Here is a 24,796-nt window from a genome sequence, read left to right as displayed (position 1 = left end):
GCCACTTCAAAGGTTACTAAACTGTACCCATCCTCCTCTTTATTGTGGTGTTTTATGAACCATATTTGTCCTTATCAGGTAATGTCAAAGTCAACGTCATTGTCAATTCTGCTACATGTACAGTGCATACATATAGAGAATTGAAATTGCGTTTCTCAACCCTTGTTACAAATAACACTGAAAAAAACTTAAATAACACTAAAAACTTAAATAAACCTAAAAAAAACTTAAATAACACAAACTTGGAGAACAACAGAGGTAAGATAATTGAGTTACTGTTCTGCAAAAAGGGTCAGTTTACAACACAGAAGGCTGATATGGTGAAAAACGGAACAGTGCAATGAGAATAGTGCAAGTGGGCTTATTTTAGTTGATTAAAGTGACATTTTAAAGAGCAATATAAAACAGTATAAACAAGATTGTTTTTAGTTTTTATGCAGTTTTAGTAAAACTACAGGAAAAACAACCATCAGTTCAAAACATTCTGAATGACTAATTCTGTAACTTTTTTTGGTCTTGTTTAACCAATACAAAGTTAATAGTATTCTGAAAATATTAAAATTACAATTAAAGTTTTATAAACAGCTTGTGGTACTATATTCCTTTAAATAATTGTAATTTGATTTTGATTATGGGTTTAATAGAGTTAAGGTTAGAAGGAATACAGCTCAAGCTCTATTGGGTAGAATGTTTAGAAAGGAATATTTGTAATATCGATGTTTTACAGGAAAAGAATTGAATTTTAATATAGAGGATTATGTTGGCTGCATTACTTAAACGCATTAGAAAGCATTTAATATTAGCCTTTAAACAGGCAACTTGCGCAAACGATCATCAAGACCTTTTGGCACGCCCTCTACCTTTCCACACGCCCATTACTCCGAGCTGCAGCTACCCCTGTCTCAGAGAGAGAGAAAATGTATCTTTAACCTCCCTAATGAGACTTTCTTTTGCTTTGCCGCACACGTGTGTTATAATAAACAGTACATGCGTGCTGTACACACGCGCATACAAATACAAAATAAAAGATGCTTTACACACACACACATGGTCACAGTGTTATAGTAAACAGTACATGTGTGCACGGATGGTGATTTTACCAGCAAGAGACCACTAAGACTCAGCAGGGGAGACGATTACCCACAATTCTGCAGCGCAAGAGAAAGAAAAATCATTGGCTCATTTATGATCACATGATGCTCGGCGTCAAAACAAGAAGCGCATGCGTGATGCGTACTCGGAAATCTTATTTTTTCAAGTCCAAATTTATTTACCATTTTTGCTTATCTTTTTATGGAACACTCTCAAACTGGGTTACTCACAATCCGAGGTTCCACTGTATGTAAATAATTTTCCCCCTCCCTACTAGCACAAAGGGTTCCGGTTCCGGCGCAATTTTTTAAATTATTATTTTTCAATCATTTTTTTTTTCCTTTCACCGTACCAGTGCATAGAGTTGACTCTTTTTTGTGTTTTTTTTTTTTTTTCCTTTCTCGGACCTGGCACTGAGAGTTGACGTCTTTGGAAGTAAAGTGAGATTTTTTTAAAAATAAAGCATGTTGGACAGAACACCAAGCACCGAATACAATAATCAAAACCTAAAAAAAAAAAATAATAATAATAAAATCTTTATAACTGTACATAAGATCTTAATCGCATATGAGAGAGTAAAAAGACAAGGCTGTGGACTGTAGTGTAACTCACTGAGTGTGTGTGTGTTTAGGAGTGGCGAGTCGAGTGTGTTTAAAGCTCACACAGGGACGGTGCGGAGTGTGAACTTCTGCAGCGATGGACAGACACTGGTTACTGCATCAGATGATAAAACAGTCAAGGTGTGGACGGTCCATCGGCAGAAATTCCTCTTCTCCTTCAACAGACACATCAACTGGGTTCGCTGTGCCAAGTCCGTATATATATGTGTGTGTATGTGTATGTATGTGTATGTATGTGTGTGTGTGTGTATATATATATATACATACACACACATCTGTTCTCTCTCTCTCTCTCTCTCTCTCTCTAACAGATTTTCCCCAGACGGCAGGTTAATCGTCTCCGCAAGCGACGACAAGACGGTGAAGCTCTGGGACAAGAACAGCCGAGAATGCGTACACTCCTTCTGTGAGCACAGCGGGTGTGTGTACACATTATTCAATATTCACACCCACACGCATTTCTGTAGAGTTCAGTGTTTAACCGAGTCACTCAGTCTGTCTGCAGATCTAAAACAGTTTTAGTGTTGTTTGTTGTTGTGTTTTTCAGGTACGTGAACTACGCTGATTTCCACCCCAGTGGGACATGTGTCGCCGCCGCCTGCACAGACAACACGGTGAAGGTGTGGGACATCCGCACTCACAAACTCCTGCAGCATTACCAAGGTGATTATAACATGAGTGTCACACACTAAGAAATAACTAATGCTTTTTAAACAAATGTAAATAACATACTGGTCCAATGATTATACTAATAGTATTAATAATATCACACATAAGACCCAGATGCAGATTAAATATGGTTAAAAAAAAATTTATATTAAACATAAACAAGTTATTAGTACATTATACATGTTTGATCACACTGTTACGCTTTTATTATAGATATTAACAATAAGTTGAGTATTGTTTGGCTGTTCTGTCTCAGGCAGTAGCAGTCATTGTCCTCCAGGGTTCGCTCAACTCTTATTCTTTTTACATTTTCACTCATGGTGGTGATGTCATTTTTGGACAAAGACTGTTCAGAGTGTGTGTCCTCAAATACACTTTAGGAAAAAAAGTCTCTGTATGTGAAAGAGATCTTTTATTCATAACACTGGTAGGAAATCTGTACAGTGATATGCATTATTATATTAAATATCTTAAGCGTGTGTGGTAATGTCAGTTCACAGTGGAGCAGTCAACTGTCTGTCCTTCCACCCGGCCGGTAATCACCTGATCACCGCCTCCACCGACTCTACACTCAAAATCCTTGATCTCCTGGAGGGCCGGCTGTCATATACGTTGCACGGACACCAGGTATACACACACATTTGCAGGACGGTGTTGATTACTTCTCTATCTCACTTCTCACTAGGGTTGGGCGATGTCGACCAATCTGATATCGTACGATGTCTAGTGTGAAACATCGCGATGGTCGATGGCGTCGTCGTCGTAAGTGTTGGGGTGGGGGAGGTTGTTAAATTATTTATTAATAACGAATTATTTAATTGTAGCCTACCGTTTCCACTGCCTGACCCGCATGGTCTTTGTTTTACCCTTAACCAAACCATAAATAAATAAAGATAAGTTACACACAAATTACCACATGTCAATCACTTTTTCCGCGGGACGCTGGCATGAATAGACATTATAATGTCGTTATAATGGCGTCGACAAGCTTAGTTGGTAAAAAAGATGCAAATTTAACTATCTGGCAATACTTTGGCTTTAGACCGAATGAAGGAGGACAGCCACGAGATACGTCTGAAGTGGTGTGTAGGATTTGCGGTAAAGTCGTCCGCGCAAAAGATGCGCAGACGACAAATTTACATCACGGACAACTGAACCTCGCAGGAACCAACCAGCAGTATCTGAGGTTTTTGCTAAAATTACTAAGTACACGCGTGAAAGCGAAAGATGGAAGCGGTGTACTGGCGCTGTGACCCGCTACCTAGCAAACGAAATGGTTTCTTTTGATACGGTAGAGAAGAGTGCATTCAAGGCCATGCTGCAAACATTTGACCAGCAGTATGAGCTGCCAGGTCAGAAATACTTCTCGAAGACCGCAGTCCCAAAGATGCACAATGACATCAGAGCAAATATTTTAGCAGAGCTGGATGATGTGTTTGTATGCTTCATTTATTAATATAAATGAACTAGTTCATGTAATTCGTTTGGAGCTCACTGTAATTTGTATTGTGATCGCTAATAACTTCCTTGTTATTTTTTCCTCATAATAATAATAAAATAAGTAAAGATGCGGAAATTGAAAGCTTGCATTTGATTTGGCTATATGCTGTGATTAAGTGTGTGTTTTTCGCGAGCTGGTTGCTGCTGCGGCGGGGCGGGGCGGAGGATCGCGATGCCGGCTCAGCATCGTGATGTTTATCGGCCATCGGACCAGAGATGCTGTGAATATGTAAAAGATTTAGTCATACAGCTCCATCACTTCTTTCAACCCCTGACTTAGCATGTGCTTAATATCACAATGTTCACTTGCTCGATTCCATCCAGACCCAGCCAATCAAAAACTGGAGGCGGAGAATGGAATCTAATTGGCTCCTTTTGATGCTCTGTGTTACCTGTCATGCTACAAACCGCTACAGTTTTGACATTTCATTTAATTAATTTATTTTTTTTCATCAGAATAAGTTAAATATCTCACCTACACTTGCACAAAAATAGATACTACTGTCCGATCAGAGACAGGCCCGTACAGTTATAATTGTGAGATAACGTATTCAATTCAATTCAATTCAATTTTATTTATATAGCGCTTTTAACAATGGTCATTGTCTCAAAGCAGCTTCACAAAAAAATGAAGAAATTTTTTTTTTTAGAAAAGAAAAGAAAATATTTGGAAGTGTGTATGTGTGAGAAAAATGTGTCTAGATAATAATGAGATGAATGAATGAATGATGAATGAAATGTCTCTAATGAGCGAGCCAAGGGTGGCAAGGAAAAAACTCCCTGAGATGGCAATAGGAAGAAATCTTGAGAGGAACCAGACTCAACAGGGAACCCATCCTCATCTGGGTGATAACAGATAGAAATAACATCATGTGTGTTATGCAGGTGAAAGTTCAATATAACAGAAGTTGTGTAGATTAACATGAAGTCCAGTTCAGCACAGGGAGTCACTAGGTGCAGAGGGCAGATGGGGTCTGGGTCACTGGGAGCACAGGAGCAGGATGTGTAGCTCCAGCCATCATAAAGCAGAATCTAGCTGGAGCAGGTCCTTCTCTAGATGCCTTAGAAACCTCGCAGGGTTGGCCTTTGTCTACTAAAGCTGGTACAATCTCCAGATGCCTCGGGATGGGTAGAAAAATACAGAAAAGATGGAGAGAATTAGCGTAGTTGCCATTCAGGATAGGTGTACTGGAGTATGAGGTTATGGGATGAGTTACGCGTATGCCAGATTAAAGAGATGCGTCTTGAGTGTACTTTTGAATTGGGAAACCGTGTCTGCTCCCCGAACACTGTCTGGAAGTACTGAACGTACTGTGATTAGTTAAATAAACCTGAGGCATTGATTCTAGCTATACGGCATATTGATTGTTTTCATTTCATTCTTTTAAATGAATCAGGTGAATTAATTGTTAAATAGACTCTGAGAACAGTTCGAAAGCTACAGAAGTACAGTGGTGTGAAAAACTATTTGCCCCCTTCCTGATTTCTTATTCTTTTGCATGTTTGTCACACAAAATGTTTCTGATATTCAAACATATTTAACTATTAGTCAAAGATAACACAAGTAAACACAAAATGCAGTTTTTAAATGATGGTGTTTATTATTTAGGGAGAAAAGAAATCCAAACCTACATGGCCCTGTGTGAAAAAGTAATTGCCCCCTGAACCTAATAACTGGTTGGGCCACCCTTAGCAGCAATAACTGCAATCAAGTGTTTGCGATAACTTGCAACGAGTCTTTTACAGCGCTCTGGAGGAATTTTGGCCCACTCATCTTTGCAGAATTGTTGTAATTTAGCTTTATTTGAGGGTTTTCTAGCATGAACTGCCTTTTTAAGGTCATGCCACAACATCTCAATAGGATTCAGGTCAGGACTTTGACTAGGCCACTCCAAAGTCATTATTTTGTTTTTCTTCAGCCATTCAGAGGTGGATTTGCTGGTGTGTTTTGGGTCATTGTCCTGCTGCAGCACCCAAGATCGCTTCAGCTTGAGTTGACGAACAGATGGTCGGACATTCTCCTTCAGGATTTTTTGGTAGACAGTAGTATTCATGGTTCCATCTATCACAGCAAGCCTTCCAGGTCCTGAAGCAGCAAAATAACCCCAGATCATCACACTATCACCACCATATTTTACTGTTGGTATGATGTTCTTTTTCTGAAATGCTGTGTTACTTTTACGCCAGATGTAACGGGACACGCACCTTCCAAAAAGTTCAACTTTTGTCTCGTCGGTCCACAAGGTATTTTCCCAAAAGTCTTGGCAATCATTGAGATGTTTTTTAGCAAAATTGAGACGAGCCTTAATGTTCTTTTTGCTTAAAAGTGGTTTGCGCCTTGGAAATCTGCCATGCAGGCCGTTTTTGCCCAGTCTCTTTCTTTTGGTGGAGTCGTGAACACTGACCTTAATTAAGGCAAGTGAGGCCTGCAGTTCTTTAGATGTTGTCCTGGGGTCTTTTGTGGCCTCTCGGATGAGTTGTCTCTGCGCTCTTGGGGTAATTTTGGTCGGCCGGCCACTCCTGGGAAGGTTCACCACTGTTCCCTGTTTTTGCCATTTGTGGATAATGGCTCTCACTGTGGTTCTCTGGAGTCCCAAAGCTTTAGAAATGGCTTTATAACCTTTACCAGAATGATAGATCTCAATTACTTTTGTTCTCATTTGTTCCTGAATTTCTTTGGATCTTGGCATGATGTCTAGCTTTTGAGGTGCTTTTGGTCTACTTCTCTTTGTCAGGTAGCTCCTATTTAAGTGATTTCTTGATTGAAACAGGTGTGGCAGTAATCAGGCCTGGGGGTGACTATAGAAATTGAACTCAGGTGTGATAAACCACAGTTAAGTTATTTTTTAACAAGGGGGGCAATCACTTTTTCACACAGGGCCATGTAGATTTGGAGTTTTTTTTCTCCCTTAATAACGTAAACCTTCATTTAAAAACTGCATTTTGTGTTCAATTATTTTATCTTTGACTAATAGTTAACGGTTTTTGATGAGCAGAAACATTTAAGTGTGACAAACATGCAAAAGAATAAGAAATCAGGAAGGGGGCAAATAGTTTTTCACACCACTGTATGTAGAAGTGTGTTAAGATTATTATTATTATTATTATTATTATTATTATATAAATTCTACACTGTAAACTTTGTATTTAATTCCTATTTATTGTATGCTGGCAAAAATAATAACGATAATAACTAACACACGTGATGATAAATTCAGCAACCAAAAAGCACAGGTGCTTATTTTTAGTTAATTTTATTGGTAACATTCTATTCATGTTCAGAAGCTTTTAAGTTATTCACTTCAAGGCTCCTAAAATATTAAAAATGGCAAGAGTCGAAGTCCTGTGCAGACTTCAGACGGCACTTTTATTTATTTGATTGTTTATTTAAACTTGAGTGGTACAAATGTTTTGGTTTAAAGAGATGAACATGTGAGAGAATTGTCATCTCAGTTACCATGGAGAAGAATTGCCATTTACATTTTAGCAAGAATTGTGCAGCCCTAAGTGTAATAAAAGTTCTATAATTATGATACTCTCTCAGATCTTAATTATATTTATGGACTGCTGTTTAGAATAGTTATATTTTTTATAGCTGTAAGTAATAAATAAATAAACAGTACTGCACAATAAATAGAACACTTTAAATGAAAGAGGTGTTCTAGGTATAAAGGTTTAAAAACCCACACACGCCTGTAATCGGTGGTATTGGTATCGTATTGGTATTGGCCAGGTCTAAATTTTTGTGATCAAGGATCGGTTATCTGCCCCAAAACCCCTGATCAGAGCACCCCTAAAACCAGGCCCACGCCCATGTCTGGCTAGCTGATGGATCGGTTTCTACCAGGTGTTGGGTGTGTGGTGCACTGGTACAGTGTGGGGCGATGTTGGGCCTAAATGTGGACTAGATGGGAGTGTGCGTCGCGTATTGACTACAGAGTCGCAACACAAAGCATCCTCTTTATACTGAAGGTTATAGGTTTTTACTTTACTCCTGCCTTTTGGGATTTTTATTTGGTGACGACTCCCACCAGCATTAACACAAAAATTTCTAAAAGCAATTGAAACCAGTGTAGGTGTTACATCTTTTGCAATAATGTGGTAATGTTTCCTCATTTCTTCATATGAATATGTAATAATATCTCCGACTATAACACTCGCACTCTAGCACGCTCTACACACAACTTATCCATCACTTTTACAGCTCAAACACACACCTGCGCCTCTATGATGCACTCTAGTACAAAGTGTCCTTATACATACTTTATCACATCGAGCTTAGGAGCGCAGTCGGTGCGCAGAAAAATGCAGAGCGAGCAAAATCTACACTCTGATTGGCTGCTGTACTTCACTTCTTGTGTTCCGCTCTTAAATTTGTCCATATCGAGTAAAAGTGTCGTAGGCACATAATCATTATCAACTTACAATTTATAACAATGCTGCTTCAAAATCATTTTATCGCCTGGCCTGCAAAAGCTTCTTCATGGAGCCATGTACAGTTCACATTCCAGAGATGATGAACAGATTTTAAAGTGTATGCAATCATGAATCTACTTAACATGTACATTAGCAGTCAAAGGTTTGGACTAGTTAGAAAAGGCTAACATTAGCAGTCAAAGGCTAGACATTAGAAAAGGCTAACATTAGCAGTCAAAGGTTTGGACTAGTAAGGAAAAGGTTAGTTAGAAAGGGCTAACTCCGAGCAGTCAAAGGTTCGGAGTTAGCCCTTTCTAACTCCGTGGTCTTTTCTGATTTTTATTTCCTTCTACATTATAAAACAATGCTGAAGGCGTTCAAAATATTCAGTAATCTTTAAACAGTTGATATTGAGACGCGTCTGCTGCTTATGCACTGTAAAGCCTTCATAACGATTTAATTTGCTGTAAATTGGTGATTTCTGAGGCTGGTAACTCTAAAGGACCTTTTTGGTCTTTCTTTCCTGGGAAAAACTTCATGAGTGCCAGTTGTGTCATCATGGTGCATGATGGGTTTTTACAAATGCACTTTATAGTAATGTTCTTGTTTTGAAATTTCAGAATTGTTCTAGAATGCAAAAAATAAATCCAAATTTATCTCCAGCCCTTTGAATGTTATTGCTATGGAGTCTCTAGCGTCCGTTCTGTATGACAGTCAGGGATAACAAGTCTTGTGTCTGGTTAACTTGAAGAGAGAGAGAGAATAAAGAAGGGTTGATGGGGAACAAATGTTTATAGCTGCTATAATGTAAGTTATAAGAACAGGAACGTTAAACATGACTAAAAACAGATCAAATGTATAATGGGTAGTTATTAAATTGGAATACATGTCAAGGAGGAATAAAACTCTCAGAGATGAGAAAACACACACACACACACATACACATACAGTTACCATATAAGATGATCTGATCTCTAAACACCCACTGATGCTTTAAAAGTTGTAAAATGGTATAAACACATTTTTAGTTAGGATGCTCGCTCTGCATTATTCTGCGCACCGACTGCGCTCCTAAGCTCGATGTAAGGTTTATTAATTAAACAAACCCTCTCTCATCTCGTTTTCATCATCTAAGGGATTTATTTCTGATCCTGCTACTAGAAGGCGTGCAGATCCGGCCATGGAAGATGCTGTGACTTTTGGCTCGCTGGCTGGCTGAGCGTGCCTGTGTGTGTGTGTGTGTGTGTGTGTGTGTGAGGGAGAGAGTGCGAGACAGTCTGTGACTGAGTGATTATTAGTCAGTGATGAAGTGGAACAGTCTGTCTCTCCCGTGTGGTGTCGCCTTTATTTGCATATTTATTCCACAGTCTGTTCATCACGGCGTTGACTCAGCAGCTAGAACAAATCAGTCAGCTTGTAAGCATGCGTGTACAAAATATTTTTACTTTATTCTCTTAAAATAAGTCACTACTTCAATAAAAACTACAACATTACAGTGTTAAAGCAGTTAGAGCACCCTCTACAGGTTCATAAATATGAACTCTGATTCCTTTTTATTTTTATCATTTATTTATTTTGGGATTTTTTTTTTCTCCAGATTTTCTCCCTAATTTAGTCGTGTTCAATTCCTCCCACATTAAGGCTACTATTACCACTCGGTATAGAGGGCCGAAGACTATCACATGTTTCCTCCGAACCACGTGACACCAGCCGACTGCATCTTTTCGAACTGCTCGCTCACGCACCATTAGGGGCGGCGTAACACATTGGAGGACAGCACTATCCGCTCCCTAAGCGTGCGCGGGCTCACAGACGCCCCTGATTGGCTGTAGAGCCGTGATTAATGTGGTAGCACGAGGTACCTTTCATCCCTCCACTCTGAGAGAGCTCAGCCAATCAGCTCTCTCTAGACCTCCGGCTGTGAGAGGTTATAGCATCAACAGTGAAACAGTGAAACAGTGATCCCCTGGATGATAGAGCGAGCACTTCACCACTGCGCCACTCAGAGGCCATGAACTCTGATTCTTACCCCAATTTAAACCTTCAAAGATCTAAATAAACGTAAAATAAATCAAACAAATATAGCAAAGAGCGGTGATTAAGGAAGCCAAGCACTTCTTTGTCTCTGAAAAGGAAGATCAGAGACCATCAGTGCTTGTTCAGGTTCAATGCTAATACTTAACAGCATTTCTGAGAAATGACCTCACTTCTTGCAACTTCACCCGCAAATTCATTTATGCTTTATGGATATGTCTGGCATATCAAATGCCAGAGAGGCTTGTTTATTTCCTGGTTCAGCTAGCAGTGATGAGGCCAACACTTTTTGATGATTTTTGTAATTTACATTTTTTTTTTTTTTTTTTTAAGAAAAAAGTTTTCTTTTTGACAGATTTGTTTACAAATTTGTTACGCACACTGGCCATAGGGTTTATACACACCTCCGGATCTTGGTCACCTGACAAAATCCAGATTAAAAATGATTAACACGCTGCCCAGTTCCCACATGTGTGACACCCCCCCACCCCCACCCCCAAACACCCACATGAGGGTAAGGAATAGATCATGTGACAGAAAACCGAAAAAGGTGAATAATCTGGATCAATAAACATTATATGGAACCTAGAAGGAGCAGTGTGTATGCACCGCTTATTTTAGATTGACAGATCGGCTTTGAGGTGTGTAGTTTGTACAAACACACACACACACACACACACACACACACACACACTGCTTCTCTCTCTTGTGCGCGCGCACACATACACTCAGTCACCTTTCTAGGTAGAGTGGTTTTAAAGGAGGGATGTCTTAGTCATGCATGAGTCATCTTAAATACACACACACACAGACACACACACACACACACACTTTAATACTTTCATTTGTGTCAGCACAAACACTAAAATCCTGATCAAATGCATCTTGGTCACGTTGTCTTAAAATCAGTCAGGTTCACTGCGTCCAAGATTTAAGTGTTACATTATGGTACCGTGAGTCAGTGATTCAGTGGGCGACAGTACGGGTCGGTGATTCAGTGTGCTGCAGTACGGGTCGGTGATTCAGTGGGCGACAGTACGGGTCGGTGATTCAGTGTGCTGCAGTACGGTTCGGTGATTCAGTGGGCGACAGTACGGGTCGGTGATTCAGTGTGCTGCAGTACGGTTCGGTGATTCAGTGGGCGACAGTACGGGTCGGTGATTCAGTGTGCTGCAGTACGGGTCGGTGATTCAGTGGGCGACAGTACGGGTCGGTGATTCAGTGGGCGACAGTACGGGTCGGTGATTCAGTGTGCTGCAGTACGGGTCGGTGATTCAGTGTGCTGCAGTACGGGTCGGTGATTCAGTGTGCTGCAGTACGGGTCGGTGATTCAGTGGGCGACAGTACGGGTCGGTGATTCAGTGGGCGACAGTACGGGTCGGTGATTCAGTGTGCTGCAGTACGGGTCGGTGATTCAGTGTGCTGCAGTACGGGTCGGTGATTCAGTGTGCTGCAGTACGGGTCGGTGATTCAGTGTGCTGCAGTACGGGTCGGTGATTCAGTGTGCTGCAGTACGGGTCGGTGATTCAGTGTGCTGCAGTACGGGTCGGTGATTCAGTGTGCTGCAGTACGGGTCGGTGATTCAGTGTGCTGCAGTACGGGTCGGTGATTCAGTGTGCTGCAGTACGGGTCGGTGATTCAGTGTGCTGCAGTACGGGTCGGTGATTCAGTGTGCTGCAGTACGGGTCGGTGATTCAGTGTGCTGCAGTACGGGTCGGTGATTCAGTGGGCGACAGTGTCATTGAGTCATACCTCGTTATAATCTTTAGATATGCTTAAGGACTACCGAAAAACTCAACCAACAGAACTTTGACAGTGCAACGGTAAGTAAGCCTTGGGGAGTGGCTCTGTGTCCACCCTTAAGTGAATCTCACTCTGATTAATCTCGGGGTGACTAGGAGACATGTCATAAACTGTCCACTTGGCTATAAACCATGTCTTTACTGTTCGATGTTGATGCAGAGTACAGCTGCACAGTTTGCACAGTGTTTAATTCCTTACATGATTTCTTTTTGAAAAAAACAACAACAAAAACTTTGTAATAATTTATCTGTAAAGTGAGAAGTGCAACATGTTTTGATTTAAACCATGACTCTAAGCAGTTTAGAAACAGGAGCCAGAACAAAATAATTTTTTAATGTGGCATTTTAATGAGGGGGGTTACATACTAAAAACCTTAATTTTTTGTTTTAAAATAAAGTTATTGTTTAGAAACAGCTGAAGTGTGAAAATTGTTCTTGTGTGTATAGGGGCCGGCGCTCTGTGTAGCGTTTTCAAGAACTGGAGATCACTTTGCCTCTGGAGGCTCTGATGAACAGGTAAGGTGTGTGTGTGGGGGGGGGGGTCCATATCAGTGTTTATTGATTTACCTTCATGTTAAATTTTATTTACCTTTAAATTAGCCCCTTATTTGTTTTCATAGAAGCAATACAGGTTATTTTAGTACAGAATAGACCTGAAAGATGTGAAGCATTAAATGCACCCATGTTATTGTATATAGGTGATGGTATGGAAGGCAAATTTGGATGCTGCAAGTCAGAGGGACATCCTAAAGACGGAGAAAAGACCGAGTGCTCCTGTACAGGTAAACAACCAGATCTACCTGCTCGGGTACGGCTAACTAAAGAGGGCAGAGGAGTGTGAGTTGAGTTCAGGGTTACTCTCAGAACCTGTGCGCTCATGACATGAGGCACAATGTTTTAAAGTTAAGGTATTTAAAAAAGTTATTAATTTTAAAGTGAGAATGCTTTTATGTTTTCCAGTTTGTCTTTTTATTTATTTTTACGTTTAAAATAAGTTGTAAGAAATTATTTCAAAAACCATTTCTGGTGCACAAAAAAAGAGAGAGAGATCAACATGGTTTAAAAACTTTTATGTTGTACCTAAAATGTTCCCATTAGGTGGAAAACAGTGTTGGGTAAATCTCTTGTTTTCTTTTTCGTTTGTAGTTAATTAAAAACCATCAGCAGTTTTTAGCCTTACAGCAGATATGTGTGTGTACTGAACTGAGATGAACTTGTTTACGGTTTGTGCTGTGAAAAAAAAAAAGATGGATAGATAAAATAAATTCTCAGTAAAATAAAATCTCAATGTGCACCAAAATTTAAAGTAAAAGGTGTGTACGTGTGTATGTATGTTCTTTTTTCCTCCCTCATCACATAAATTCTATTAATCTAAATAAATAAACAAATTCTATTTGCATTCCTGACCACCAGAGGGCAGACAGGGGGTGGGAGGGGGTGTATGTGGGACTTAGGGGACGTGACGAGGTGCCTTTAGACTGGAGATATGTTGTACCCTAAAGCTGATTAAGACGACCCTCGACATGCCGCTTGGCTGGCATTTAAAAATTCACACTGAAGCCACCAGGCTGGGGTTAAGCTGCCTCGGTGTGTGTGCAATTAAGTACCACGCTTGAACTATCAGAGGAGGCGTGACGTGGGTGGAGCAATAGGTGGAGCAAATCATGAATAAAGACAGGATCATAGTGTGGGGAAAGCAGAAGAAGCCTGATTGTATAAGTCATTATCTCACCCAGTTAGACGTGGAGTTCCACACATTCCTGACCTTTTACCTTCTTCCCCTCCCTCAGCTTACATCTCTTCACCCCTTGCTCTTTTTTTCTTTCCAGTTTCTGTACGAAGCAGCGCTTGGTCATGTGATCAAGCAACCATTATTTATTAATTACCCACATCATGGCCTTTCATCAATCAGTGGAGGTGTGTTCGAGTTTGTGTGTGTGTCTGAAAGTGAAAGAAGTCTGCAGTTCTAAATTATGATCACACTAAGAAGTTATAGTAGATTAGAGATCACCAGCTTAGGACTGCGCGCACGCACACATACCACCACACACACTTATGACATCACTGACGTAATAACCCATTGTCTCTAACAGCACTGAATACATGAAATGTTTAATAAATAAGTGGGTCATAAGTAAAAGTACCAATAGTCCTTGTCCTCTTTAGGAATGTTTGTTTAATAACTTTTATTATGTCTGTGATTGGTTTGAGGCTTATTTGAAGAAAGGGAGGCCATGTGGAGTTAAAAAGAAGTAGAAAACTCAGGTGTCAGAGGCTGTGTAATAAATAACATGTGTCCTCTGGTTCTTTTCTCCAGAGAGAGAGAGAGAGAGAGAAAGGGAGAGATTTATTACCGTGTGCTGACCTGCAGTGATTCATATTCACCTTTAGCCGGAACCACACACAGAATTGCACTGCTGTGTCTGTGCTCCAGTCCCAGCCTCTAATTTATTAAGAGCAGTGGGTGTGTGTGTGTGGGGGGGTGTTGGTGTGTGTATTCAGAATATAGATTCACTTCGGAATGACATGACTTTTGTTTCTCATCAACTTTATTTTCTGTCTACACTGAAATGAACTAAGTACTTCTGACTTCTGTGCTCTGATTGGTCAGAAGGTGTTGGTTAATTCTCTAACAGCAGCTCTGACAGTAGTGCAGGTTTATATAATCGCGCTTGCTGTACTATGGTTTCCATGGTAACAGCTCATTTACAGAGACACGATGAAGCATCTATGTAACATGTACGGAAGGAGTCTCCAGTGTCAGTGGTACAGTTCTAACCATAAGTTTTTATGGTTCTACTTATGATGGTGGAGTTGGGGAGATCCGCATGTTGTAGGGATCAACATTCACGGACGTATAACCTTGTACAAATGATTTACTTCGGCTTAGAATCTGATCACTGTCTGTTTTTGGAGTTTTCTGTAAATGTCTATCACTTTTACATCTTTATTAACAATAAGAGTCCTAGTTGACTTGAACACCATTTGCAGATTCTGTATTAGGAATAACAATAGTGTGATTTGGTGATGAAGCTGCTCTGACTCTGTGGTTTTAGATGCCCTGTTAGAGCCTTTGATGTTTCAGTGTTAGCAGAGGAGCACTAGAATAAAACACCATTAGCAGCGGTTAATTATTAAAAACCCAGTTCAGATGTCGGTGTCACAGAGAGGACAAATTCATGCTGTGGAGTGAGAGCAGGGATGAGAGCAGGAGCAAGAGATGACAAGAGAGAGGTATTCAGCTTTTTCTCCACACCAGAAAGGATTAAATGGATACAAGCTTTCTCCAGTTCCCAGCAGTGCCTCTTGTCCTGCTCTTCTTTGGATTTTCCTTCAGGGTCAGTTAAGTGTCCGTCTGTCTGAGGTTCTTGAATCTCTTATGACCATTACATGGATCAATATGACAAACCCCTGAAAGCACCGCTTTAACCTCTCCCCTTCATTACAGACCTGCAACAAAAAGTCTTTACGCATTTTATTTTCCTTTATTATTTGTTTAAAACTTTTAAAATGCCATGACTAGTTTTACCACTGAGGTATAGTTAATATAGATAAAATACTCAAATAGTCCTACTTAATGTCATGTAAGACAATATGAATCATATGTAATGTGAAATTTTCACAATTTAATATATTACAATGAAATTGATTAACAGCAGTTCGACATAAGGCATAAGGGACGGTAAAAGGCCTGGAAGACCACAGAAATCAACTAAAGTGGATGAGTGCGGAATTCTGTCCATGGTGGAAAAGAGGAGGTAGGCGTGTCATTGTCAAAGTCTACAGTCAAGAGAATTCTTTATGAAGTAAATACAGACTATTTAAAACAAGGTGCAAACCACTAGTAACGCTCAAGAACAGAACGGATGGATTAGACTTTTCCAGATTCTTTGATTAATCTGGAAATATTCTGATAATCAAAATTAACTGGTGCCAGAATGATGGGAAGTGACAAGTATGGAAAAAGGAGGAACAGCTTATGATCCAAGGTGTATCACGTCATCGATCAAACAAGGTGCAGGCAGTGTTATAGCATGGGCGTATAGCATATGGCTTCCTGTGGAACCCAGTCATTAGCAATAATTAATGTAGCAGGATGAATTCTGTAGTGTATAGGGTTATACACTCTGCTCAGATTCAGCCAAATGCTACAAAACTGTATAGCTTCCTACTATAGTTGGAAAACAACCAAAACATACAGTAAAAGCTACCCAAGTGTTTGTCTAGAACATGTTTTTCAATTACTTAAGACATGACTAAATGCAGGAAGACCCAGAAATGAGCAGCAGCTGAGTCCTTGCGAAACATCTTGAGGAGGGCCACTCAGCATTTGGTCATGTCCACGGGTTCCAGTCTTCAGACTGACTGCAAAGGATTTTCAGTCAAGCATTAAGACAACCCTTATGTTTGTAAGTGTAAGCTTGTTCCGTTATTTAGAAATATATAAAATTAGGTACATGGAATTTAAATCTTCTAATAGACTTTTTTTTTGAAAATTTTAAAGACTTTTGTGGAATCTAAGTTTTATGGTTTAATATTTAAAAAAATGACAAAGGGAAAGGTATACAGTATACCTTTACACTCTTTCTCTTTTTATTTTAAAGGTGATGTATTAAACTGAGTTTAAACATTTTTTGGGGGTATATTTAGGGTTAAGACCAAAACTCACTTCTTTTTTTTTTTTTTCTCCCACAATTCACAGGTGCTTTTAGGAACGTAACACCCGTGAATTTAAGGGGTTAAGTGTAATATTAATCTTTATATTCTCTAATTGTTTAATCATTTTAAGTATTGTTTAAATGCTGAATCACACATGAATAAAGTGTTTGTGTGTGCACGCGTTGTACCTTCAGGTCTTTTTGTTACTGTTGTGTTATCCGGTTAGCGTGTCTTCTATGTGTCTCCCCTGGTGCACTTTCTTTTAAATAAACTCTGATTAAAGTTCAGGTTTATGTCATTGTGGCCTTTTAAAATATATTGTGAAATTTATGTTAAGCAAGCTAGCATCCTGCCACCTCAAATGAAGTGAGATCGGGTGTTAATTAGGAAAGGGAATCGCCAGAGACCTTCCGATGCGATCACGATACCTAGATGCCAATTTGATTTTAATTGTGTTTTTATTGTGCGCTCTGAACGGTCAAGTGGTGTTGATTTAATTCTCTCTATTAAGCAGCTCGCACTGATACGTCATCATTTGTAAGGAGTCTCCAGTGTGAGCGTGGAGTAAAAATCAGAGGTGGAGCTATAACTGTAAACATCACAGAAGACTTTACAGTCTTTACAGTCTCTCACTTTTTTGACTAAGCACTTTATTTTTGCTTATTTTTTCCCTCTGGTTCAATAAACAACAAAAGTGTTTCTCGGGAATATTATGAAGACGTTGAACAAAAGAATCAGACTTAAATCAGCAGAGTGATGGAGGATGTAAGGGTGTGTGTGTTGTGTTTTGTGTGCTGCCTGGCACCACATTTTTTTAATGAAGCACGTTTGTCTCCCTCACGTGTGCAGACAGACAGTAGGCAAAGCCACACCCCAGATCTCATTCAGATTATAATACACCCAATATGCATCACTCCACACACACTCGAATAAAAATGTTAAATATGTAGCGTGAGAGTGATTGCTGTAATAACAACGCACAAGTTTATTTATGAATTAGTATTCATAAAAATTGTTCAAATTTTTATTTTATTTTATAATAATAATTATTCATGTCTATTTTAGAATTCTTAGTTCCTGGTGAGAAAGGTATGCGGGAGGTATAAATGTTAGGGAAGCGCAGTAGCTGTTTAAAACCTCACCTGTCAGAGACTGAAAATGATTGTGTATTAATGTTGTTATATATAATTATACACTTTACTAACACACTCGTATCATGTTCTACATTCAAAAAAACGCTCTCATTTCCTGTGCTTTAGGCTGTCTGTGTGTGTGTGTGTGTGTGTGTGTGTGTGTGTGTTGGGGAGTGAGTATTGATGGCTCTGTCACAGTTTCATTGGAGCCTCAGGAAATTTTCCACTGTTGGTTTTTCCAGTCCAGGTGATTCATCAGAAGAGTGTTAAAGTGTGTGTGTGTGTGTGTAGGTGTGTGTGGGTGTGTGTTTCACCGCTGAGCTACATATAAATCCTCCACTCAACAGGAGATAATCTAGTCGTTTTTAAACACTCGTGCTCGCACAGAAGACTTTACAGTCTTTACAGTCTCTGACTTTTTTGACCAAGATATGGCTCATCTCATTTATTTATTTATTCCAGTTGTTTATCCGAGGAGTAGAACCGGTATATATAAATAAATAAAAAAAGATTTGTGAAGGTGTACAATATTTTTTATAAATATGTGGATGAGGGTTGCGAGGTGTGATGCCACACTCACACCTTAATTGTGCATCGATTGAACATCGACCTGGTGTTTTTGCCCTATTTACAACCAACTTAATACTGGGATGATGAAACATCCTCACGCTTAGTCACCCATTTGTGTGTGTGTGTGTTGATTATTTTTCTCTAGCAATGTGTTTTATTCTCTTACACCACAGCAGTTTATCTGTGGACACTGGAGATTCCTTCCCTCCAGGATAGATGAAGTCTCCAAATTGGAGATGGGGAAAGATAACAAAAAAAACCTGTACTTTTTCCCGTACCAGTGACCGTGCCTTTATCTCATCTGTTTATTATCAGAGGAGCGTTTGCTGTGCTGAGTATATGAATGAACCGTTACTATACTGTAGAAACTGCAAAGTGTTAACTATAACGAGCGCATTAATAAACATCTGTGATCTGTAGCTGGACAGGTGTGGCATTAAACTCGTTGTGTTTAGTGTTTCGTTTTAAGCCGTTTTGTTGTGCAGATTGTCGTGTTTATTTAAAAAGCCACAACGTTAGGGATGGTTAGGAGAGGGTGGATAGGGTGGGGTAGGGGGTAAATATTTACCTGCCTGGAGCAGAGGTGTCTCGAGCTGCACCTGTAGGCCAGATGTTTGTAGGAGGAACTTTTATGGTAGGACAGCTGCCCTTCTGTTTATTTTCTCCCCGCTGGCTATCTGGGTCAATATTCTAGACTTAACCGTGTGTGTGTTTGTGTATATATTTAACTTTTAATACACCTCAGACTTTTTTTTTTTTTTTTTTGTTAATTCAAATGAATGTAAGTGTGTTCAGTTCTTTAGCTTAAATTCAGGTCCTGAGAGCAGCACAAGGCCTTATTGTTCATTACATGGATTTATCACTCACTCACACACACACACACACACACCAATATTAACGCCATGACTAATGAGCAGCAGATGGATTTACAAACTGCACATGCACACACAGGCAAAATTTCTTCGAAAGTCTGTTATATCCGTAGAAAGTAGAGTTAGACAGACAGACAGACAGACAGACAACCAAACAGATGTACAGACAGACAGACAAAACAGACAGAACGAGACTGGAAGATAGTGACAGTTTATCTCTCGTTACTTTTGTTTCAAATTGTTCTTCTAGTTTGTATATCTGCCTGCCTCTCTCTTTCTACTTGCCTGTCTTTTTCTTTTTCTTTGTCTGTCTGTTCCTAATATACCGTGTATGTGTGTGTGTGTGTGTGTGTGTGTGTGTGTGTGTGTGTGTGTGTGTGTGTGTGTGCGCGCGTGTGTGTGCGTGCTTCTCAGGCTTCAGACATCTTGGATATGTCTCACTGCCGCTCCAGTCTAAGCTCTCAATCATCTCAGAGACTAGATGATTGCCCTGTCTCTGCCCACACTGCGACGGACCAATCACATCGCTCTGTCCTGTCTGTGTTGGACACACCCTTCTGTCCCACAGTCACCTCAACACTGCAGCACATAGTGGGTCAGCTCGACATCCTCACACAGGTACAAACAGTACACACAGAAACACATAATATTTATGTGAATGTTAGTGTGATAAAATCTGTAATACAGTGGAACCTTGCATTGCGAGTATCTTGGTCTGAGAGTGTTTCGCAAAACAAGCAAAATTTTTAAATAAATTTAACTTGATAAATAAGCAAGGTCTTGATATACGCATGCACTTTGTCTGCTGAGCGTCACATGATCACAATTGAGCCAATACTTTTTCTCTGTCCCTCGCTGTGGGATTGTGGGTAATCGTCTCCCATACACAATCTTAATGCGCGTGCATCACTCGTATAGGCAACATTTATGCACACGTGTACTGTTTATCAAGTTGTGACCACATATGTGTACAATAATAAAGTTTTTTTTTTTTATTCTGTTACCAATTGTAGTGACTGTTCTTTAGTGACTGTACCGCAACAATGGCCTCCGTAAATAATAAGATTAAACAGCTTGTAGCAGTGCAGGAGAAGAATCTGTTTAATGACGATGCAACGTCTGTGTTTTTTTACACTACTCACAATATGTTAGGGATATTGTGAGAGACTTAGTGGATGTCATACATACGGTGTTTGTTTAATTTAAGACATTTTTGGGACAGGGAGGAAATTGTATTGGGGTGATAGACACACCTCATTTTGTGTTTTTCATGTAATGGTCTTATTGTGTACAGGTGTGCCTTATATTGGGGCCAATCCCAAAAGACAACCTTTTTTAATGTGGCTTCAATTTCAACATTCTGTGGGTATAAAAAGCTGGTATTGTCAGTAAGTTATTCCAAGTTCATCATTCAAACAGCCATGAACACATGACAGGACTTAACGGACGAGCAGCGCCACCTGGCCATGGGGCACCTTCAGGTCGCTGGCAGGCAGTCAGATGTTGCTCGTGAACTTGACACAGAACTACTGGCAGAGTTTATGACAGACCCAGGAGTGGAGACCCAAGAGTGACAGACCGCAACGATGACCAGTACCTAAGGACCTATGCACTCAGACATCGTTATGTAACCGCCACACAGCTGCAGGTCCGTTTACGAGATGCGAGGGGTACTAGGGTTTCCAAACAAACCATTCGCAAACGACTCCACCGCTTTGGCTTGAATGCCAGACGACCATTGTAGGTGACTCCACTGACACCAAGACACAGCCGGTGAGCGATACGCTGAGGTCAATATAGTCCCCAGGGTTTGCTTTGGTGGAAAAGGTTCAACAGTCTGGGCAGGCATTACCAGTCAGCGCAAAACAGATTTAGTTATTGTATATGGCTCAGTCACTGCACGTTCTTACCTCAGAGACATCATAGAACCCATCATCATCCCCCAATTCCACCAGCACACCCCCAGCTTTCTGTTCATGGATGATAATGCTCCACCACATCGTGCCAGAATTGTCACAGCTCGACTTCAGGAAGTTGAAGTGCCTCATATGGTATGGTCATCAATGTCCCCTGACCTGAACCTCATAGAGCACGTCTGGGACCAGTTGAAGCAGAGACTGGATAATCGTACCCCACCTCCACATGACCTGGCAGAACTGCGTGTAGCACTCATGGAAGAGTGGAGCGCGTTGCCTCAGAACAACATCATGAGGCTAGTGAGGAGCATGAGATGTCACTGTCAAGCTGTCATTACGGCAAATGGTGGAAACACCCGCTACTGACATTGTCAATTTTTGTTATTTGGGGCTAACCCTGTTACTGTGAGTGGTGTGTGTGTGTGTGTGTGTATGTATATGTATGTATGTGTGTATATATGTATGTATATACATACATACACACACACACACACAAACAGAATTGCTGCTCTGTCAGAAAACGTTTTTAATAAGGAACCTTGCTAATAATGCGCGAGTGTGTGAGAGAGAAAGTCATCCAAAATAGTAACCCCCTCCCTCTCTTCTATCATCTTACTTCAGCCGCGATTCTTATCAAATGTCAAGTGGAGGTTAATTTGTTTTATTTTGGTTTTATATTTTGTATTATTTTATATAAATATTTTTGGGTTGTGGAACGAATCATCCAAGTTTCCATTATTTTTAATGAGGAAATTTGCATGCTTCTGGAACGAACGCCCACAATCTTTGCCCACTGGCTTTAATTGTATATTAATTATAATCAATTCCTTTTAATTTTATTGTATTTGTTCTTTTTACTCAGTGTAAAACTTACAGCCTGACCTGAAATGTGTAATGATTGTTACTAGTGTGTGTGCTGTTAACAGGGGATGAAGTAGAGAAGCTTAGCTATACACCACCTGAGTACTACACCCCCTCTAACCCCCTGACGGTAACCCACTTGCAGTAAATCGTCTACTGCTAATCACCATTAAACACAACTGTGTGAATGACACACACAAACACACACACACACGTTTCTCCTCTGTGCAGAAATATTGTGTGTAAATAGTGGATAAAAATTTATTTAATATAATACATTAGTGGACCATGCGCTTTGAATGAGCTGTTGCTATAGCAACCATATCGTATTAGAACCAGCGGATTAATAGAATATAAAAAACACTCTGGGCCAAGCGATTTTACTTCACTATATATTTTTAACATTTAAAGTTTATTTTTGTAGATATTAAATTTAAATTTTAAATTTTATTTTGTAAAGCGCTTTTAACAATTGTCATTGTCGCAAAGCAGCTTAACACAATCTACAGAATTATTTAAGTCTGTATGGAATGTGAGTGTGCATGAATCAAAATGAGGCGGGCAACAGTGGCAAGGAAAAACTCCCTGAGATGGTAATAGGAAAAAACCTTGAGAGGAACCAGACTCAACAGGGAAGCTATCCTCATTTGGGTGAAACAGAAAGCAGGAATTGATCTGCATTTATACAGTGTGTAGGGTGGGAGGCAGTTCAGCTATAACAGTTGATGTTAATTAATGTTAATACAGAGTCCAGGTAGTTATTGAAGACAATTGCAGTCTTGAACTATCGAGCAACCGCAGCCAAGTCAAGTCCTTAGAGAAACAGCTGTCAACACCAGTCGAGGCCAGAACCGTCTTTATGGTAAAGTAAAACTATCCCCAGACACCAGACGCATCTCGAAGAGACACACGGGCATCCATGTGACTCCAACCAGAAGCCGGTCACCAGGATGGGTCAGACAGGTTCGGAGGGCAGAGGGAGTCTGGATCACTGGCAGCTCAAGAACGACATGTGTAGCTCGACACTAGAGAGGGAAGAGAGAGAGGGGGAGAGAGAACAAAAGAGGGGAGAGCCGAAGAGGAGAAACGAACAATGTTACTGTATGTGAATGTATATTTAGTGTAGAGTGCAAGCAGAGACTCCGGCAGGACTAACTATAACAGCATAACTAAAAGGGGAGGAGCCAGAAGGAAACAGACATGAGGGCTTCCTGAGATGTAAAGCAAACAATCACCACACCGTCAACAAACCTGAGTAATCAATGAGAGTGGGGAGGACAGCATCTAAACATACCAGTTCAAAATAATACGTCTACGAGTCCCCCAGATCTGCTCCTTTACCCAAGGCAAATCTACAGTATTTATAAAAATGCTTGATTAAATAAATAGGTTTTTAGCCTGGACTTAAACACTGAGACTGTGTCTGAGTCCTGAACATTATTTGGAAGACTATTCCATAATTTTGGGGCTCTGTAAGGAAAAGCTCTTCCCCCAGCTGTAGTTTTCATAATACGCGGTACTGACAAGCAGCCTGCATCCTTTGATCGAAGTAGGCGTGGCGGATCGTAAGACACTAGCAGTTCACTCAGCTACTGCGTCGTGAGACTATTTAATGCTTTATATGTCAAAAAATAGTATTTTAAAATTTCACGGGGAGACAATGAAGTGAAGATAAGGTAGGTGTGATGTGCTCGTATTTTCTGGTTCTAGTGAGGACTCTCGCTGCTGCATTCTGGACTAGCTGAAGCTTATTTATGCATCTAGCTGAACAACCAGACAGTAGGGCATTACAATAGTCCAACCTAGAGGTGATAAAGGCATGAACGAGTTTTTCTGCATCGTTTAGCGACAGTATATTTCTTATCTTGGCAATATTTCTGGGATGAAATAATGCTATCCTGGTAATATTATCTACATGTGCTTCAAATGAAAGGCTGGAATCTACAGGTCCTTCTCAAAAAATTTGCATATTGTGATAAAATTTATTATTTTCTGTAATGTACTGATAAACGTTAGACTTTCATATATTTTAGATTCATTACACACAACTGAAGTAGTTCAAGCCTTTTAATTGTTTTAATATTGATGATTTTGGCATACAGCTCATGAAAACTTAAAATTCCTATCTCAAAAAATTAGCATATCATGAAAAGGTTCTCTAAACGAGTTATTAACCTAATCATCTAAATCAACTAATGAACTTTAAACACCTGCAAAAGATTCCTGAGGCTTTTAAAAACTCCCAGCCTGGTTCATTACTCAAAACCGCAATCATGGGTAAGACTGCCGACCTGACAGCTGTCCAGAAGGCCATCATTGACACCCTCAAGCAAGAGGGTAAGACACAGAAAGAAATTTCTGAACGAATAGGCTGTTCCCAGAGTCTGTGGGAAGGAAAAATGTGGCAGAAAACGCTGCACAACGAGAAGAGGTGACCGGACCCTGAGGAAGATTGTGGAGAAGGACCGATTCCAGACCTTGGGGGACCTGCGGAAGCAGTGGACTGAGTCTGGAGTAGAAACATCCAGAGCCACCATGTACAGGCGTGTGCAGGAAATGGGCTACAGGTGCCGCATTCCCCAGGTCAAGCCACTTTTGAACCAGAAACAGCGGCAGAAGCCCCTGACCTGGGCTACAGAAAAGCAGCACTGG

The 24,796-nt window shown here is 40.2% G+C and overlaps 1 protein-coding gene across 2 annotated transcripts in view; it reads left to right on the top strand.

Annotated features, from left to right (window-relative positions):
• Positions 1-24,796, top strand: part of poc1a (POC1 centriolar protein A) — a 38,009-nt gene that overhangs the window by 6,205 nt on the left and 7,008 nt on the right. For both annotated transcript variants that reach the window (XM_053483530.1, XM_053483529.1), the window contains exons 4-10: positions 1,724-1,903; positions 2,024-2,131; positions 2,260-2,375; positions 2,875-3,008; positions 12,581-12,649; positions 12,832-12,915; positions 19,782-19,985. In XM_053483530.1, coding sequence (XP_053339505.1) covers positions 1,724-1,903; positions 2,024-2,131; positions 2,260-2,375; positions 2,875-3,008; positions 12,581-12,649; positions 12,832-12,915; positions 19,782-19,985 — 895 coding nt within the window. The remainder of the gene's footprint in view (positions 1-1,723; positions 1,904-2,023; positions 2,132-2,259; positions 2,376-2,874; positions 3,009-12,580; positions 12,650-12,831; positions 12,916-19,781; positions 19,986-24,796) is intronic.

The sequence above is a fragment of the Clarias gariepinus genome, chromosome 23, assembly GCF_024256425.1.
Source record: "Clarias gariepinus isolate MV-2021 ecotype Netherlands chromosome 23, CGAR_prim_01v2, whole genome shotgun sequence".
In the NCBI taxonomy this organism is placed as follows: Eukaryota; Metazoa; Chordata; class Actinopteri; order Siluriformes; family Clariidae; genus Clarias; species Clarias gariepinus.
The sequence above is the reverse complement of the archived record's forward strand: the minus strand, read 5'-3'. Positions and strand labels throughout refer to the sequence as shown.